Source organism: Halichoeres trimaculatus, unplaced genomic scaffold, assembly GCF_033239565.1.
Source record: "Halichoeres trimaculatus isolate MK-OKI-2021-1 unplaced genomic scaffold, fHalTri1.1 fHalTri1_scaffold_8, whole genome shotgun sequence".
NCBI classification, from domain to species: domain Eukaryota; kingdom Metazoa; phylum Chordata; class Actinopteri; order Labriformes; family Labridae; genus Halichoeres; species Halichoeres trimaculatus.
The window spans coordinates 355,755-371,883 of record NW_027437186.1 but is presented as its reverse complement, the minus strand read 5'-3'; the positions used below and the strand labels follow the sequence as shown (position 1 = coordinate 371,883).

General features: G+C 43.7%; 2 protein-coding genes across 3 annotated transcripts in view; one reads left to right on the top strand and one right to left on the bottom strand.

Moving 5' to 3' along the window:
* syndig1 (synapse differentiation inducing 1) overlaps positions 1–14,215 on the bottom strand; it is a 36,254-nt gene extending 22,039 nt beyond the window's left edge. The window contains exons 1-3 of one of the 2 annotated variants that reach the window (XM_074675610.1): positions 14,075–14,215; positions 10,419–11,043; positions 5,245–5,382 (exon numbers count right to left, since the gene is read on the bottom strand). In XM_074675610.1, the coding sequence (XP_074531711.1) occupies positions 5,245–5,382; positions 10,419–10,943 (663 nt within the window). In that variant the 5' untranslated portion in view covers positions 10,944–11,043; positions 14,075–14,215. Of the gene's footprint in view, positions 1–5,244; positions 5,383–10,418; positions 11,044–13,986 lie in introns of both variants that reach the window. The other variant, XM_074675611.1, reaches the window with a different exon arrangement.
* The window catches only part of cul9 (cullin 9), a 94,075-nt gene continuing 91,828 nt past the window's right edge, over positions 13,883–16,129 (top strand). The window contains exon 1 of the mRNA XM_074675609.1: positions 13,883–13,994. The gene's annotated coding sequence lies outside the window, so the exon portion shown is untranslated. The remainder of the gene's footprint in view (positions 13,995–16,129) is intronic.

The window sequence follows — 16,129 nt, the reverse complement described above, 5'->3', positions numbered from 1 at the left end:
TCACTGAATTAATAAAATCAGACATGACTGTAGTAGAGATCACTGCATGGATTAAATTAGACATGACTGTAGTAGAGATCACTGCATTAATAAAATCAGACATGACTGTAGTAGAGATCACTGCATAGATAAAATCACCCATGACAGTAGTAGAGATCACTGCATTAATAAAATCAGACATCACTGTAGTAGAGATCACTGCATTAATGAAATCAGACATGACTGGAGTAGAGATCACTGCATAGATAAAATCAGACATGACTGTAGTAGAGATCACATCATGGATAAAATCAGACATGACTGTAGTAGAGATCACTGCATAAATAAAATCAGACATGACTGTTGTAGAGATCACTGCCTTAATAAAATCAGACATGACTGTAGTAGAGATCACTGCATTAATAAAATCAGACATGACTGTAGTAGAGATCACGGCATTAATAAAATCAGACGTGACTGTAGTAGAGATCACTGCATTAATAAAATCAGACATGACTGTAGTAGAGATCACGGCATTAATAAAATCAGACGTGACTGTAGTAGAGATCACTGCATTGATAAAATCAGACATGACTGTAGTAGAGATCACTGCATAGATAAAATCAGACATGACTGTAGTAGAGATCACTGCATTGATAAAATCAGACGTGACTGTAGTAGAGATCACTGCATCCATAAAATCAGACATGACTGTAGTAGAGATCACTGCATTGATAAAATCAGACGTGACTGTAGTAGAGATCACTGCATTAATAAAATCAGACATGACTGTAGTAGAGATCACTGCATCGATAAAATCAGACATGACTGTAGTAGAGATCACTGCATTAATAAAATCAGACATGACTGTAGTAGAGATCACTGCATTAATAAAATCAGACATGACTGTTGTAGAGATCACTGCATTAATAAAATCAGACATGACTGTAGTAGAGATCACTGCATCGATTAAATTAGACATTACTGTAGTAGAGATCACTGCATTGATAAAATCAGACATGACTGTAGTAGAGATCGCTGCATTAATAAAATCAGACATGACTGTAGTAGAGATCACTGCATCTATAAAATCACCCATGACTGTAGTAGAGATCACTGCATCGATAAAATCAGACATTACTGAAGTAGAGATCACTGCATCGATAAAATCAGACATGACTGTAGTAGAGATCACTGCATTAATAAAATCAGACATCACTGTAGTAGAGATCACTGCATTAATGAAATCAGACATGACTGTAGTAGAGATCACTGCATTAATAAAATCAGACATGACTGTAGTAGAGATCACTGCATAAATAAAATCAGACATGACTGTAGTAGAGATCACTGAATTAATAAAATCAGACATGACTGTAGTAGAGATCACTGCATGGATTAAATAAGACATGACTGTAGTAGAGAACACTGCATTAATAAAATCAGACATGACTGTAGTAGAGATCACTGCATTAATAAAATCAGACATGACTGTAGTAGAGATCACTGCATTAATAAAATCAGACATGACTGTAGTAGAGATCACTGCGTAGATAAAATCACCCATGACAGTAGTAGAGATCACTGCATTAATAAAATCAGACATCACTGTAGTAGAGATCACTGCATTAATGAAATCAGACATGACTGTAGTAGAGATCACTGCATAGATAAAATCAGACATGACTGTAGTAGAGATCACTGCATTAATAAAATCAGACATGACTGTAGTAGAGATCACTGCATAAATAAAATCAGACATGACTGTAGTAGAGATCACTGAATTAATAAAATCAGACATGACTGTAGTAGAGATCACTGCATCGATTAAATTAGACATTACTGTAGTAGAGATCACTGCATTGATAAAATCAGACATGACTGTAGTAGAGATCGCTGCATTAATAAAATCAGACATGACTGTAGTAGAGATCACTGCATCTATAAAATCACCCATGACTGTAGTAGAGATCACTGCATCGATAAAATCAGACATTACTGAAGTAGAGATCACTGCATCGATAAAATCAGACATGACTGTAGTAGAGATCACTGCATTAATAAAATCAGACATCACTGTAGTAGAGATCACTGCATTAATGAAATCAGACATGACTGTAGTAGAGATCACTGCATTAATAAAATCAGACATGACTGTAGTAGAGATCACTGCATTAATAAAATCAGACATCACTGTAGTAGAGATCACTGAATTAATAAAATCAGACATGACTGTAGTAGAGATCACTGCATGGATTAAATTAGACATGACTGTAGTAGAGATCACTGCATTAATAAAATCAGACATGACTGTAGTAGAGATCACTGCATTAATAAAATCACACATGACTGTAGTAGAGATCACTGCATTAATAAAATCAGACATGACTGTAGTAGAGATCACTGCATAGATAAAATCACCCATGACAGTAGTAGAGATCACTGCATTAATAAAATCAGACATCACTGTAGTAGAGATCACTGCATTAATGAAATCAGACATGACTGTAGTAGAGATCACTGCATAGATAAAATCAGACATGACTGTAGTAGAGATCATATCATGGATAAAATCAGACATGACTGTAGTAGAGATCACTGCATAAATAAAATCAGACATGACTGTAGTAGAGATCATATCATGGATAAAATCAGACATGACTGTAGTAGAGATCACTGCATAAATAAAATCAGACATGACTGTAGTAGAGATCACTGCATTAATGAAATCAGACATGACTGTAGTAGAGATCACTGCATAGATAAAATCAGACATGACTGTAGTAGAGATCATATCATGGATAAAATCAGACATGACTGTAGTAGAGATCACTGCATAAATAAAATCAGACATGACTGTAGTAGAGATCACTGCATTAATAAAATCAGACATGACTGTAGTAGAGATCACTGCATTAATAAAATCAGACATGACTGTAGTAGAGATCACTGCATCGATAAAATCAGACATGACTGTAGAAGGGATCACTACATAAATAAAATCAGACATGACTGTAGTAGAGATCAATGCATCGATTAAATTAGACATGACTGTAGTAGAGATCACTGCATTGATAAAATCAGACGTGACTGTAGTAGAGATCACTGCATTAATAAAATCAGACATGACTGTAGTAGAGATCACAGCATTAATAAAATCAGACATGACTGAAGTAGAGATCACTGCATCGATAAAATCAGACATGACTATAGTAGAGATCACTGCATTAATAAAATCAGACATGACTGTAGTAGAGATCACTGCATTAATGAAATCAGACATGACTGTAGTAGAGATCACTGCATTGATAAAATCAGACCTGACTGTAGTAGAGATCACTGCATTAATAAAATCAGACATGACTGTAGTAGAGATCACTGCATTAATAAAATCAGACATGACTGTAGTAGAGATCACTGCATTAATAAAATCAGACATGACTGTAGTAGAGATCACTGCATTAATAAAATCAGACATGACTTTTGTAGAGATCACTGCATTAATAAAATCAGACATGACTGTAGTAGAGATCACTACATGGATTAAATTAGACATGACTGTAGTAGAGATCACTGCATCTATAAAATCAGACGTGACTGTAGTAGAGATCACTGCATTGATAAAATCAGACCTGACTGTAGTAGAGATCACTGCATTAATAAAATCAGACCTGACTGTAGTAGAGATCACTGCATCGATAAAATCAGACCTGACTGTAGTAGAGATCACTGCATTAATAAAATCAGACATGACTGTAGTAGAGATCACTGCATCTATAAAATCAGACATTACTGTAGGAGAGATCACTGCATTAATAAAATCAGACATGACTGTAGTAGAGATCACTGCATCTATAAAATCAGACATGACTGTAGGACAGATCACTGCATTAATAAAATCAGACATGACTGTAGTAGAGATCACTGCATCAATAAAATCAGACATGACTGTAGTAGAGATCACTGCATTAATAAAATCAGACATGACTGAAGTAGAGATCACTGCATTAATAAAATCAGACATGACTGTAGTAGAGATCACTGCATCGATAAAATCAGACATGACTGTAGTAGAGATCACTGCATCTATAAAATCAGACATGACTGTAGGACAGATCACTGCATTAATAAAATCAGACATGACTGTAGTAGAGATCACTGCATTAATAAAATCAGACATGACTGTAGTAGAGATCACTGCATCCATAAAATCAGACATGACTGTAGTAGAGATCACTGCATCAATAAAATCAGACATGACTGTAGTAGAGATCACTGCATCGATAAAATCAGACATGACTGTAGTAGAGATCACTGCATCGATAAAATCAGACCTGACTGTAGTAGAGATCACTGCATCGATAAAATCAGACCTGACTGTAGTAGAGATCACTGCATCTATAAAATCAGACATGACTGTAGGACAGATCACTGCATTAATAAAATCAGACATGACTGTAGTAGAGATCACTGCATTAATAAATTCAGACATGACTGTAGTAGAGATCACTGCATCCATAAAATCAGACATTACTGTAGTAGAGATCACTGCATTAATAAAATCAGGCCTGACATGGGCTCAGAGCATCGAAGCAAATCACTCTCTGTGCTGTCCACAAAGAAAGGTCAAAGCTCTACCAAGAAAAGAAGTAGTTGATTGTTAACATGATTCAGACCAGCTCTTATATGAATGGATTGAGAAAAGTGGAGAACTGTTCTGTTGTCAGATGAACCAAAATAATTTTTTTCAGAAATTTTTCCTTTTCAGCTTGGCCATCACTCTTTTTTTAGGTGTGATGAAGGACGGATTCAATAATTCCTTCTTTGCCTCACGTATCCCAAGAATAATAGCAAGGGACACCAAATATGATGGACATAGCTGAACTCCAGAGGAAGTCCTGTTTAATCCAGTTGTGAAAGATTTCTGGCAACTGCTATGTGATTGTATTTTTAGAACATTAAAGAAGATTTTGTTTAGCTGTGGAAAAATGTGTTATTTGTGCTATTTTTAAGTAATATACTGAATAAAACTGTTTTTCCTTACAAATTTTCTCATTATGGAAAAAAAATTATGTTCATAAATGTAAATTCTCGGGTAAAAAAAATACTTAATGGTTTTTATTATTAAATATTATTTTTTACAGGTAATTAGAACAATACATTCAATTGATTCAGTACTCTTCAAAAGCAATTAAAAATATGACAGCTTGCATTAAAAAAAGAATATTTTGATTTGATTTAAGCTCAGGTCGGGGGTGGGGTTACCTCATGGGACAGGTAGAAGGCAGCGATGCCGAGCGGCCAGAAGCAGCAGAGCATGGAGAAGACACTGAGGCCCAGGTGGTCTCTGGGGGGCATCAGCAGGAAGGCATCCTCACTCTCTGACTCACTGGAGTACTCACTCTGATCAAACAGAGACACAGGTGAGACGACTCACAGGTCACTGGATAAATAAGCCAAGACTAATTATGAACACACAGACACTTTGCTTACAAACACACTATTGCACATGGAAACTCTGTAAACCTGATCCTGTCTTTGTTCTCTTGTTTTGGGGCATTTAGCTGAGGACGTTGTGTCATGTGACCTTACCAGGTGAGACCTGCTTTAAATGCAATGCGTGTTAACTCCAACACCACCACTGTGTTAACGTCTTAGCGGTTTGTTGAATACAGTAAAGGGATGTGAAAGAAATGCTGTAAGTTTTGTTACTTCTTGTCATTATATTCCAAAGTTCTACAGTTTCATTTCCCTTTTGTCCAAGGCGACCTACAACACAAGCAAAAGTTAAGACTGGGGAGAAAGCCCTAGTGAGAGTGAGGTGATGAAAAAGGTGATGTAACTATCTCACAGGTTCATCACTGATATGAAGCTTTGGCTTCTAAAGCTGTAGCCCTGAATGTTTCCTCCCATTAAAAAAAAGAGTACCTTTTTTCTGCCCCTATGCTGTGCCTCCCACAGCAGCCTTGCTGAGACCTCTGGAGGGTACCATTCACACTTGTTCCCTTACCCAAACATAGAGGGTGTAAACCAAGGGCTAAGGGGAAAAACAAGAGCCAAATGGAAAACAACGGCTAATGGGTAAACTAAGAGCTCATGGGTCAAACAATGGTTAAAGAGTAAACCAAGGGCTAAGGGGTGAACCAAGGGCTAAAGGTAAATTAGGGGCTAGGGGGTAAAACAAGAGGTAAGGGCTAAACCCAGGACTAAGAGGCAAAGAGTTAGCTTCAGGGCTAAATAAAGTGCTGAGGAGTAAAACAAGGGCTAAGGGGTAACCAAGGGCTAAGGAGTCTGATGGCTAAGGGATAAACCAAGTGCCGAGAGGTAATCAAAGACTGAGAGGTAAAACAAGATCTAAAGGGTCAAGAAAGGGCTAATGGGTAAATTGAAGGCTGGGGGGTCAAACAAGGTCTAAAGGGTACACCAAGAGCTAAGGTGTAAACCCTGGGCCCAAGGGTGAACCAAGGGCAAAGTAGTAAATTAAAGGCTGAGGGGTCAAACACAGGCTAAAAAGTAAACCAAGGGGCTTAAGGGTAAACAAGGGGCTAAAGGGTAAACCATTGGTTAAGGGGTAGATTAAAGGCTGAGGGGTCAAACAAGTGTTGAATGGTAAACCAAGGGCTAAGGGGGGAAAAGTTCTTAAGGGTCAAGCAAAAGGCTAAGAGGGTGACCAGGATCTAGAGGGTAAGCCAAGGGCTTAGAGTTTAACCAAGGGTTAAGGGGTCATAAAAAGGGCTAAGAGTAAATCAGGTGAGGAGAGGTAAACAAAAGTTAAGGGGTAACTAAGGACTTAGGGGTAAATTGATGGCTAAGTGATGAACCAAGTGCCAAGGGGTTTAACAAGATCTAAAGGGTCAAGGAAGGGCTAATGGGTAAATCAAAGACTGAGGGCTCTAATTTCTTGGCGCAGCGCAGAGGGCGCAAGCCTGGCGCAGCCTACGCAGTGCTACCACCGTGCACTGCCAATTTGACAATTAGGTAGTCCGTCTGCGCAGAGATGGGTGTGACTGAGCACCAGGGGGAGTTGACGGCGCACCAGGGGGAGGTGTCAGCAGATTCATGTTGGCGCAGTGACAATTTCGTGCCAAAAAAGTGCGCTGAAAGCTCGCCAGCTCCAACCTGGTCTATCCTCAGCGCAAGGCGGAGCGCACCCCACGCAGCTGTAATTTGGTGACAGGCGCACATGTGCGCACATGTCATCAAAGCCTCAGAGGCAGGTTTCCAGAGTGTCAGGCACGTTTTAATGCAATAAACAATCACAGTAATCGCTATTCAATGTAACCGTCTGAACCAGCATATACATTTATATCTATATTAACTGTCCCGTCACATCTGATGTCAGATTAAAGCTGTTTGTCATAATGGAAAGTTAACCTGACGGCAGCTGGAAGTTTGATGCACATCTTACAATTAAACAATAAACAGCCTTAACATCTGATAGTGAGTATATATCTGGTTCTCTCATTTCATTTAATTCAAAGGAAAGAGGGAGAGAAAAGACGAAGAAAAAAGAGACAAAATAAATGTTTGTCACTCAGGATTTACCCGTGATTTCCCATATTTCTCTGTTTTAGTCTTTATTTTTAACGTGATCTAAAAAGATGGAGTACATTGTTGTAAGGAGGATGAGGCGGAGACACTGGGAGAGTATACAGTATATCACCAAAGGCTCTGCTTGGCGATGACAAACCAGGAGTGCAGGTGGATCAAAAGTATTCTGAATAGATAAGCCAGCTGTGTTACTGCCTCTTCATTTTGTACTCCTATTAATGACAAAGGAACAGATTACATCTGTCCCGGGAGCTGGCCCATACGGTGACGCGCTACGTGTCCTCAGATGCGCCCCGCTGTCCATTCTCCTGCTGCAGGGACAGCAGCTCTGACCTTCTCTGCTACCAGCACTGTTTCCGCAATGCTGGGGATCAGTCAGACCAATCAGACGCTGCGCCTCGGCCGCAGGGCATTTAAAGGCGAGGAGAGGCGCTCATTTGATTACTGAAAACAGCACTCAGCTGTGTTCAACCCACTCACGGCTTTTCTCCTCTCTCTCTGCCATTCGCGCGGAGGGAGGCGTGGACACGCAGCTCTGCGCTCCTCTGCACTCCTCTGCACTCATCTGCACTCCTCCTCCTTGACTGCGCCTCTCTTGGCACTGCAGGAAATTTGCAAAGTGCGCTGGTCACTCCCTGTCCGCACGGCGAAGGCCGGCGCAGGGCAGGTGCGCCTGCACTTGTGCCTGGTCTACGAAATTAGAGCCCAGAGGGGTCAAACAAAGGCTAATGGGTAAAACAAGGTCTATAGAGACAAACTAAGTGCTTAAGAGTGAACCAAGGGCTAGGGAGTAAATTAAAGGCCCAGGGGTTAAACAAGGGGTAAAGGGTAAACCAAGGGACTAAGGGGTAAACCAAGAGTTGAAGCACAAACCAAGGGCTAAGGAGCTAAACAAGGTCCTAAGGGTTAAGCAAAGGTTAAGAGGTTGACCAAGGGCCAAGGGGTAAACAAGGGCTTAAGGGTAAACCAAGGGCTTTGGGATCAACCTAGGCCTGAAGGGAAAACAAAGGACTGAGTGTTTAACCAAGGGCTAAGGGGTTAATATAATAGCTGAGGGGTCAATCAAGGGGTTAAAGGTGAACCATGGTCTGAAGAGTAAATTAAGGGCTAAAAGGTAAATAATAGGACTAAAGGGTGTACCAAGGGCTAAAAGGTAAACCAAGAGCTAAGGGGTAAACCAAGAGCTAAAAGGTACACCAAGGACTAAAATGTAAACCCTAGGGCTTAAGGGTGAACCAAGGATTAAAGGGTAAACTAAGGGCTTAGCGGTTAACCAGTGGCCAGAGTCAACCAAGAGCTAGGAGTTTGACCAAAGGCTAAGGGGTAAACTAGGTGCTGAGGGGTATACTGAGGGCTAAAGGGTAAACCAGGGGTAGGTGTAAACTAAAAGTTTACGGGTAAACCAAGGGCTAAAAGGTTGAATAAAGTCTGGAGGGTAAACCAAGGGCTAAGGGGTAAACCATGGGCTAAGGGCTGAAAGCTAAATGGTTTATATAAGGGCTTAGGGATTAACCAAAGGATGATGGATTGACCATTGTCTTAAGATTACACCAAGGGCTAAGGGGAAAAAAATAAGGGCTAAAGGGTAAACCAAGGGGTTAAGAGTCAACCATGGGCTAAGCGTTTACAACAGGCAAACCATCGGCTTTAAGGGTCAAACAAGTGCTGAAGGTTCAACCAAGGGCTAAAAGAAGTGCTTAGGGGTAAACAAGGGCCAAGAGGTCAACCAAGGGCTAAGGGGTATGGGTAAAACTACATCTAAAGGGTAAAGGGGTCAACCAAGGGCTAAGGGGTCAACAAAGGGCTAGGGGCAAAACCAGGGGCTAAAGGGTCAACAAAGGGCTAAGGGTAAAACAGGTGCTGAGGGGTAAACAAAAGCTAAGAAGTAAACCAAGGGGTGAAGGGTTAACCAAAGGATAAGGGGTAACCAAGGACTGAAGGGTAAACAAAGGGCTTAGGGGTAAACCAAAAGCATAGGAAAAAACAAGGGCTACAGGGTAAAACAGGGTCCAAGGGGGTTAATTAATGGCTGGGGGGGTCAAACAAGGGCTGCAGGGTAAGCCACGGGCTAAGGGGTAAAACAAGGGCCAAAGGGTAACTAATAGGGCTATAGAGTGAACCAAGGGCTAAAAGATAAACCAAGAGCTAAGGGGTTACCCAAGGACTAAGGGAGAAACCAAGGGATAAAAAGGTAAACCATAGGGCAACCCTATACCCTATATTTTTTGGTACCCTTTCTTTGGGGTGCTAGACATACCAATCAGACCCCAGGAGTTAGATCTAGAAACACTGCAGTCTGTTGATTGGTGGAAAGAATGGTCACTTCCTGTGTGACAGCAGCTGCTGCATTTCTCCATGCAGCACACAGCCTTCTGTGAAACAAAGCTTGATTGATCCTGTTACACACACACACCAATCACAAAGACGATGAATTGCTGGATTTCTTGTATTGTTGCCCTATGTTCACGTTTCATTGTTTCTTCTTCATTGGACTTATTAGCAGGGTACACTGTGTTGCGCTACTACGGCATCATGCTATAACATGGCTGACGTGGCCATCAGCATACAGCTAGCACGCTGCCTACCAAGAAGGGAATAGTTGGCTGTGGAAACGCAAATAGGATCAGGTTTTACTGATCCAACCCATACCAAGCTGTAATGGTCCAAACCAGACCACTGGGTGGAAGCAGGCTTTAGGTTAAGCAGATAGACAGGTCTATCCTTATCTATCTGGAGGAAGAGCAGCTGAAAACATCACTCTCTGCATCCACAGAGGGCGCTCTTGTGAAGAGCTGGTGTGCATTATGTCACATTGACTGTAATGATGGAATATCCTCTGAGTTGGGCTCTTATTATCAGGTGGTCACACAGGAATAATCTCTCCTCACCTCCAGCTCCTGGAAGTCATCCTCGTCCTCAATGTCATCCGAAAGCGTGTGAATCTTTGAGTCCTCTCCAGAAAAGTCCAGAAACTTCCTGTCAGCACCTGAGGAGCAGGCGTCAGGGCTCAGCCCCTCAATGAAAGTGGTTTCACAGCAGTCCCTTCCCCCGCTCTCCCCCCATGTCCGTAAGACATTCTCTGGGTACAGGAGGATGCTCTGTACCGACCTGAGGTGAGGGTCTGTTAGCACCTGTCGGGGGAGGAGGGCTCTGGGGTTCAAGAGCTGAGGCATACCCCCTCCTCTACCTCTCTCCTGCTGAGGAGGGGTCTGCACCACGTGACCCTGATACTGAGGAGCTGAGTAAACCAACAGTAGAGCCTCCCGAGGCTCTGGCCCCAGTCCATGGGTGTTTATAAGGCTTTTTAGAGTGCAGGGGTCCCTCCCTTCCCCACCTCCTCCTTCTCCTCCACTTGGCGAGGTCCTCCCCAGTCTGAGGGAAACTTCAGCCTCCCCCTCTCGGTTCTCCTCCATCCTTCTTCAAAGCTCTGCTGATCACCCCCCTCCTCCTCCTTCCCCACAGGGTCTCAGACAGGTCAAAGGTCAGGGGTTAGACATCACTGCCTGGACTCTCCTAGAACCAAAAGCAGAAGGAGGCTGATGAGCAGAGAAAAGAAGCAACAACTCATCAGAGCTGGACCTGTATGTGACACAAAGAGCTCCACTAACTGACCTCCTCTCACAGATTCCGTCACAGCCCTTTTCTCACAGTCCTCCACTCACAAACCTGCACTCACAGACCTTCACTTACAGACCTCTTCTCAAAGACCTTCTCTCTCAGACCTCCTGTCATTGCCCTATTTTAAATTCTGCCCAAGAATAAATAATTTTAAAATACCTGAAAAAACTCAGATGAATTTCAAATTAAAAACTATACAAAAACTACTACAAGTTATCTGGCATATTTGTAGTCAGTCCATACCACATGCAGCACAGACAAGCAGTCCATGCCACATGCAGCACAGACAGTTAATCCATGTCACATGCCGCACAGACAGCCATTCCATGCCACATGCAGCACAGACAGTTAATCCATGTCACATGCCGCACAGACAGCCATTCCATGCCACATGCAGCACAGTTAGCCAGTCCATTCCACAGGGAGCACAGACAGCCGGTCCATGCTACATGCAGCACAGACAGTCAGTCACAGCAAGATGAAGCAGAGACAGCCAGTTCAAGCCACGTGGAGCACAGACAGTTGGTTCGAGCCATATGGAACTCCATGCTGAACTCCATGAGTAGACTGCTCTGTGTCACCTTTAATATCTGAAGCTACAGTATGAGGATCAACACACCAGAGGACACAGACCCGATTTAAGTCAGGAAATGGACAAGAGAAAGAGTTCAGAATGCAGGATCAGAAATATTTGGGTCTAAAAATCCTGTTAAATGTCCAAATAGTCCGAAACTGAAAAACATTCCTGATTTGATCAAGATCCAGATCCTTCCCTAAAACCATCTGGATATATTTCCCCATAGCACCTCCTAGTGGAGAACGTTTTCCTTGGTCAAAAGCAGAGTTTGCTGATGGTTACGCAGCACGTAACACTGCAGGAAACTGACCACTGATCATCTGGGCTCAGAGACACCTGAGGACAGGTGAGCTGTGATGTCATCAGTCTGTGATGATGGATCAAAAAGGTTTGAGCTCACTGACCTCTGACCTCCATGGCCCCTCCCACTCTGTACAGTGTGTTTTTTAGAACAATCTGTTTCTCTGGTCTCATATTAGTCTTCAGCTAGTCTAAGCTGGTCTGACCCAGCCTCTGTGGATGCTGCCCTGGGAGCATGCAGCGCTGATGTGTGTCCTCCTACTCTGGTCCTGGTCCTGAAAGTAGTAGCCTCTCAAGTGGGTGGTTGATCAGTGAGAGGGTTAGGATTCTGTCCAAATACCAGCATGCTGCAGCCCAGAATGAGCCTCCGTAGTCTATGCAGGTCTATGACCAAGCTGTTTGAAGCTTCAGGACAGCTCTGGGTTTTCATCTGGACACAGGTCCTCCATCACTGCTGGGACCTCGTCTTCTGACTCCTTGTACTCACATTTGCCTCTTTCTATTTATCTCTCATGTAATTTCTCCTTTCAGTGTTCACACTTTGTCTGTCTTGTCTTAGCTTCATTTTCTATTTGAGAGTGCAAAATCTCCATCTACCCTCTAACTGAGAAAACTCTGCTTTCATCAGGCGACTTGGTCTTGGCTGAGATCACTGATGTGGCTTTCTAACCAAATCTCTGCTTTTTGTAAACAGTATGATGTTAGCCTCCAGAATCTGAAGCACCTTATTAGCCACAAACAGAATCCCTCGTTGCACTCTGAACATCTGCATGTTCACTCATCATCTGTCGTTAGGCTAAAAAAGGTTCAGGATCGTCAACGATTCAGACTTCAGTTTAAGACTCAAAGATAACTGATATACTGTATTTCTGCTCTACACTCTGTAGTGTTGGTTTCAATGTGTGTGTGTGTGTGTGTGTGTGTGTGTGTGTGTGTGTGTGTGTGTGTGTGTGTGTGTGTGTGTGTGTGTGTGAGCACATTCCTGAGTGGGTGTCATCAGTGGTTTTTCCAGTTGTCACTGTATAGTTCTGTTGTTTATCACTCCCGTCATCCTGGTACCAGCGATCAGGTGACGTCTGCTGGGATGATCATCTAATCTCTGATGTGAATAAATGTTGTTAGCTTAAGTGAATTACAGCTGACCAGATTATCCTTTAGCAGCAGACAGCCCTCTGTGATCTGAGGTTACACCTGTGTTACATCACCAGCAGCCTCAGTTAGCTGACACAGGCCTGATTACTGACGATCTGTTTCAGTGACAGACATCATGGAGCTGAAACAGAGCAGTGTCTCTGCTGGCTCAGCCGGTGCTACAGGAACCACCTGGACCAGTGTGTCTGCATTGAGGAGGATGAGCAGAGTACTCTGCTGCAGTGACTTCATGTGTCTGAACCACAGGCTGGACTACTATTTAAAGAGGCAGTAACACTGTGTTACTATGACAACTACCAAACCTCTACTACTGATGAGATATTCATGACTTAAAATGGGTTAGAGTGGTACAATGCATACCAGGAATACAGAGCATCTTCTACAACCAATCAGAGTATTTACCAGCTGATCATGCAACAGCTGATCACTGAACAGTGAATCATCTTACAGCTGACCATCAAACAGCTGATTATTGAACAGCTACTCATGTAACAATCTTACAGTATTGAAGATGGTCCTGGTTTGGATCCTGCTTTGCTGGGGTCTGAGGTCTGGATGGACCTTGGTACAGAATAATCCATAAACACCCACAGAGCTGAGCTCCTGAGCCCCGAGGACCCAGAACCACCGCCTTGCGCACACATGCCTGGGGGCACATACACCCCTCCCACGTTCATGTGTTCATGTCAGTTAGGTGAAAATCTGAATACCGACAGAGCCACCGACTCTGACTCCACGATGCTAGGATATCCAATCATCATGATGAGACAAAAACACACCAGCACGTAGGCACGCGCGCTCATACCCACCTCCCAAGGTGAGACATGAAAGCCTGCATCCATCTACCCATCCATCCATCCGTCCATCCATCCATCCTTTCATCCATCCGTGCTTCACCTCATCAAGGCTTCCTTTGGACCTGTCCTTCGTCTGTCTGCCGCCCCCCGCGCACTTTGAGCCGCGTTCGCAGAGCACGGAGTCCCGGTGTGATGGTGCTGTGTCCGACAGAGAGATGGGGGAGAGAGAGACAGAGAGAGGAAAGACAGGCGGTGGGGCAGGTGTCCGTCTGCGCAGGGGATGATGGTCCTGAAGAGAGAGGGAGAGGGAGGCTCTAAGTTTACAACCGCGCGTACATGGAGAGAAGCCTGTACGCAGAAAACAGGGGGCAGAATACCGTATGTGTGTGTGTGTGTGTGTGTGTGTGTGTGTGTGTGTGTGTGTGTGTGTGTGTGTGTGTGTGTGTGTGTGTGTGTGTGTGTGTGTGTGTGTGTTATAGTCAATAGCAGATAAATTGTCCTCCCCATGGTCCTAGAGTCCGTTCAAAGTCTTACCTCAGTTTCTAAATGAGCCTAATGCAAAGGTATGGTGGCCCTGAAGTGCCAAACACTGGAAAAAAGGGGGAAAACAATAAGACCAGAAAGAAAAACAGAATGAGGTTTCATACTATACATTTATTTTGTTGTGCCCCTACAGCAGAGAAAGAGGACCAAAAAGGTTCACTGTTTGCCCTGACTGCAGCTAGGAGGTCACTAACCACACAAAGCCATGTTTTTTGTCTTTTGTATATTAGTCTTTGAGTTTTCTGTTTTTCAAGCAGTTTTCAGTTATCAGTTTTCTGTTGGGTGTAGTTCTATTTAACCCCTCCTGACCGCCAGAGGCGACGCTTCAAGCACTGGATATCACCGTCTCACACATGCGCAGGTCAAGTATGTATACCAACAAAGTCCCATGTGACCCCCAAATGACCCCCAGAAACCATAAATTCCAGTGTCATCAGAGGATATGTCCCTTTTCATCTTCTTGCTCACACGTATGTGGACTGGTTTGTCACTGGCAGCCTGATTCATTTGGTTGGAGCCGCGATCGTTGATCATCCTTCAAGGGGCTGTGACAAGCTGGTTTGTTCTCTTCATCAGCCTGGGCTGCGAGGTAAGCGAACACTCTGCAGCGTTTTTTGGCCAGGTCGGCTGTTCTGTTACTCGTAGCTGAGTGTTGTTGGCTGCAGTGTTCACGCTCATGCCAGTAATTCATTTGTTTGGGTAATCATTGACTACATGGCTATCTTTTGTACGGTGGTGCCCGCCCCCCATATAGTTGCTTTATCCGTGACTGGGCCGTTGCTTTTTGTTCGGCATGTGCTTGGGTTCGAGCAGCTGTTTTCTGTTCCTGATACGGCGGTAGTGTACACCTGGTTACTTTGTTAGCGGCTGTTGTAGGCGTTCTTTTGTTCAGCAGGACTCGTATCCGAGCGACTATTTTCTGTTGAGGCGGTAGAATACGCTGAGTTTGCTTTGTCACAGGGTGCCGGTGCTTTTTTTGTTCAGTAGGTGCTGTTTCTGCTACTGTACGGCGGTAGAGTACGCCTCATTACCTTAGCCTGGTTTCTGTTTTTTATTTAGTAATTCTGATCGGAGCAGTGCTCCCACTTGCCCTTAGTTATTTGTGGTAACATGTTGACAGGGGGCTATGGTGTTCACGCCTACGCCCTCTTTTGTTGGTGGACTGGTGCAACCCCTTTGACCTATAGTGGGTACAACGTGGTCGGCAGCAGTGCTTTCGCTCAAGGCCGTCAGCAGTGGGTGGGGCTTATCGGGGCACGCTTTTTCTTTCAACTAGCCAAGTTACAGCTCCCTGGGAAGAGAGTGCTCTCCCTCCCTCTCCTGGCGGGTGTGGTTCCCGGCTGCCCTTCATCATGCCTTAGTCATGTGTAGACTGCATGGCCCCTCTGGAGTTGGAGGATGGCCATGATCGCTGCCCCATGTGCCTGAGCAAGGATCATTTGAAGGCAGGAATCTCAGGAGATCGGTGCACAAATTGTGGGTGTATGCCCTGGGCTGCGCAAGTAGCTAGGTTGCAGGAGGTGGAGCATTTGTCAGGAGGTGTAGACACTCCCTCTCTAGACCTGGTTCAACCAGGGCAGCCTGGGGGCCCAAGTGTCTGGCCTAGGAGGCT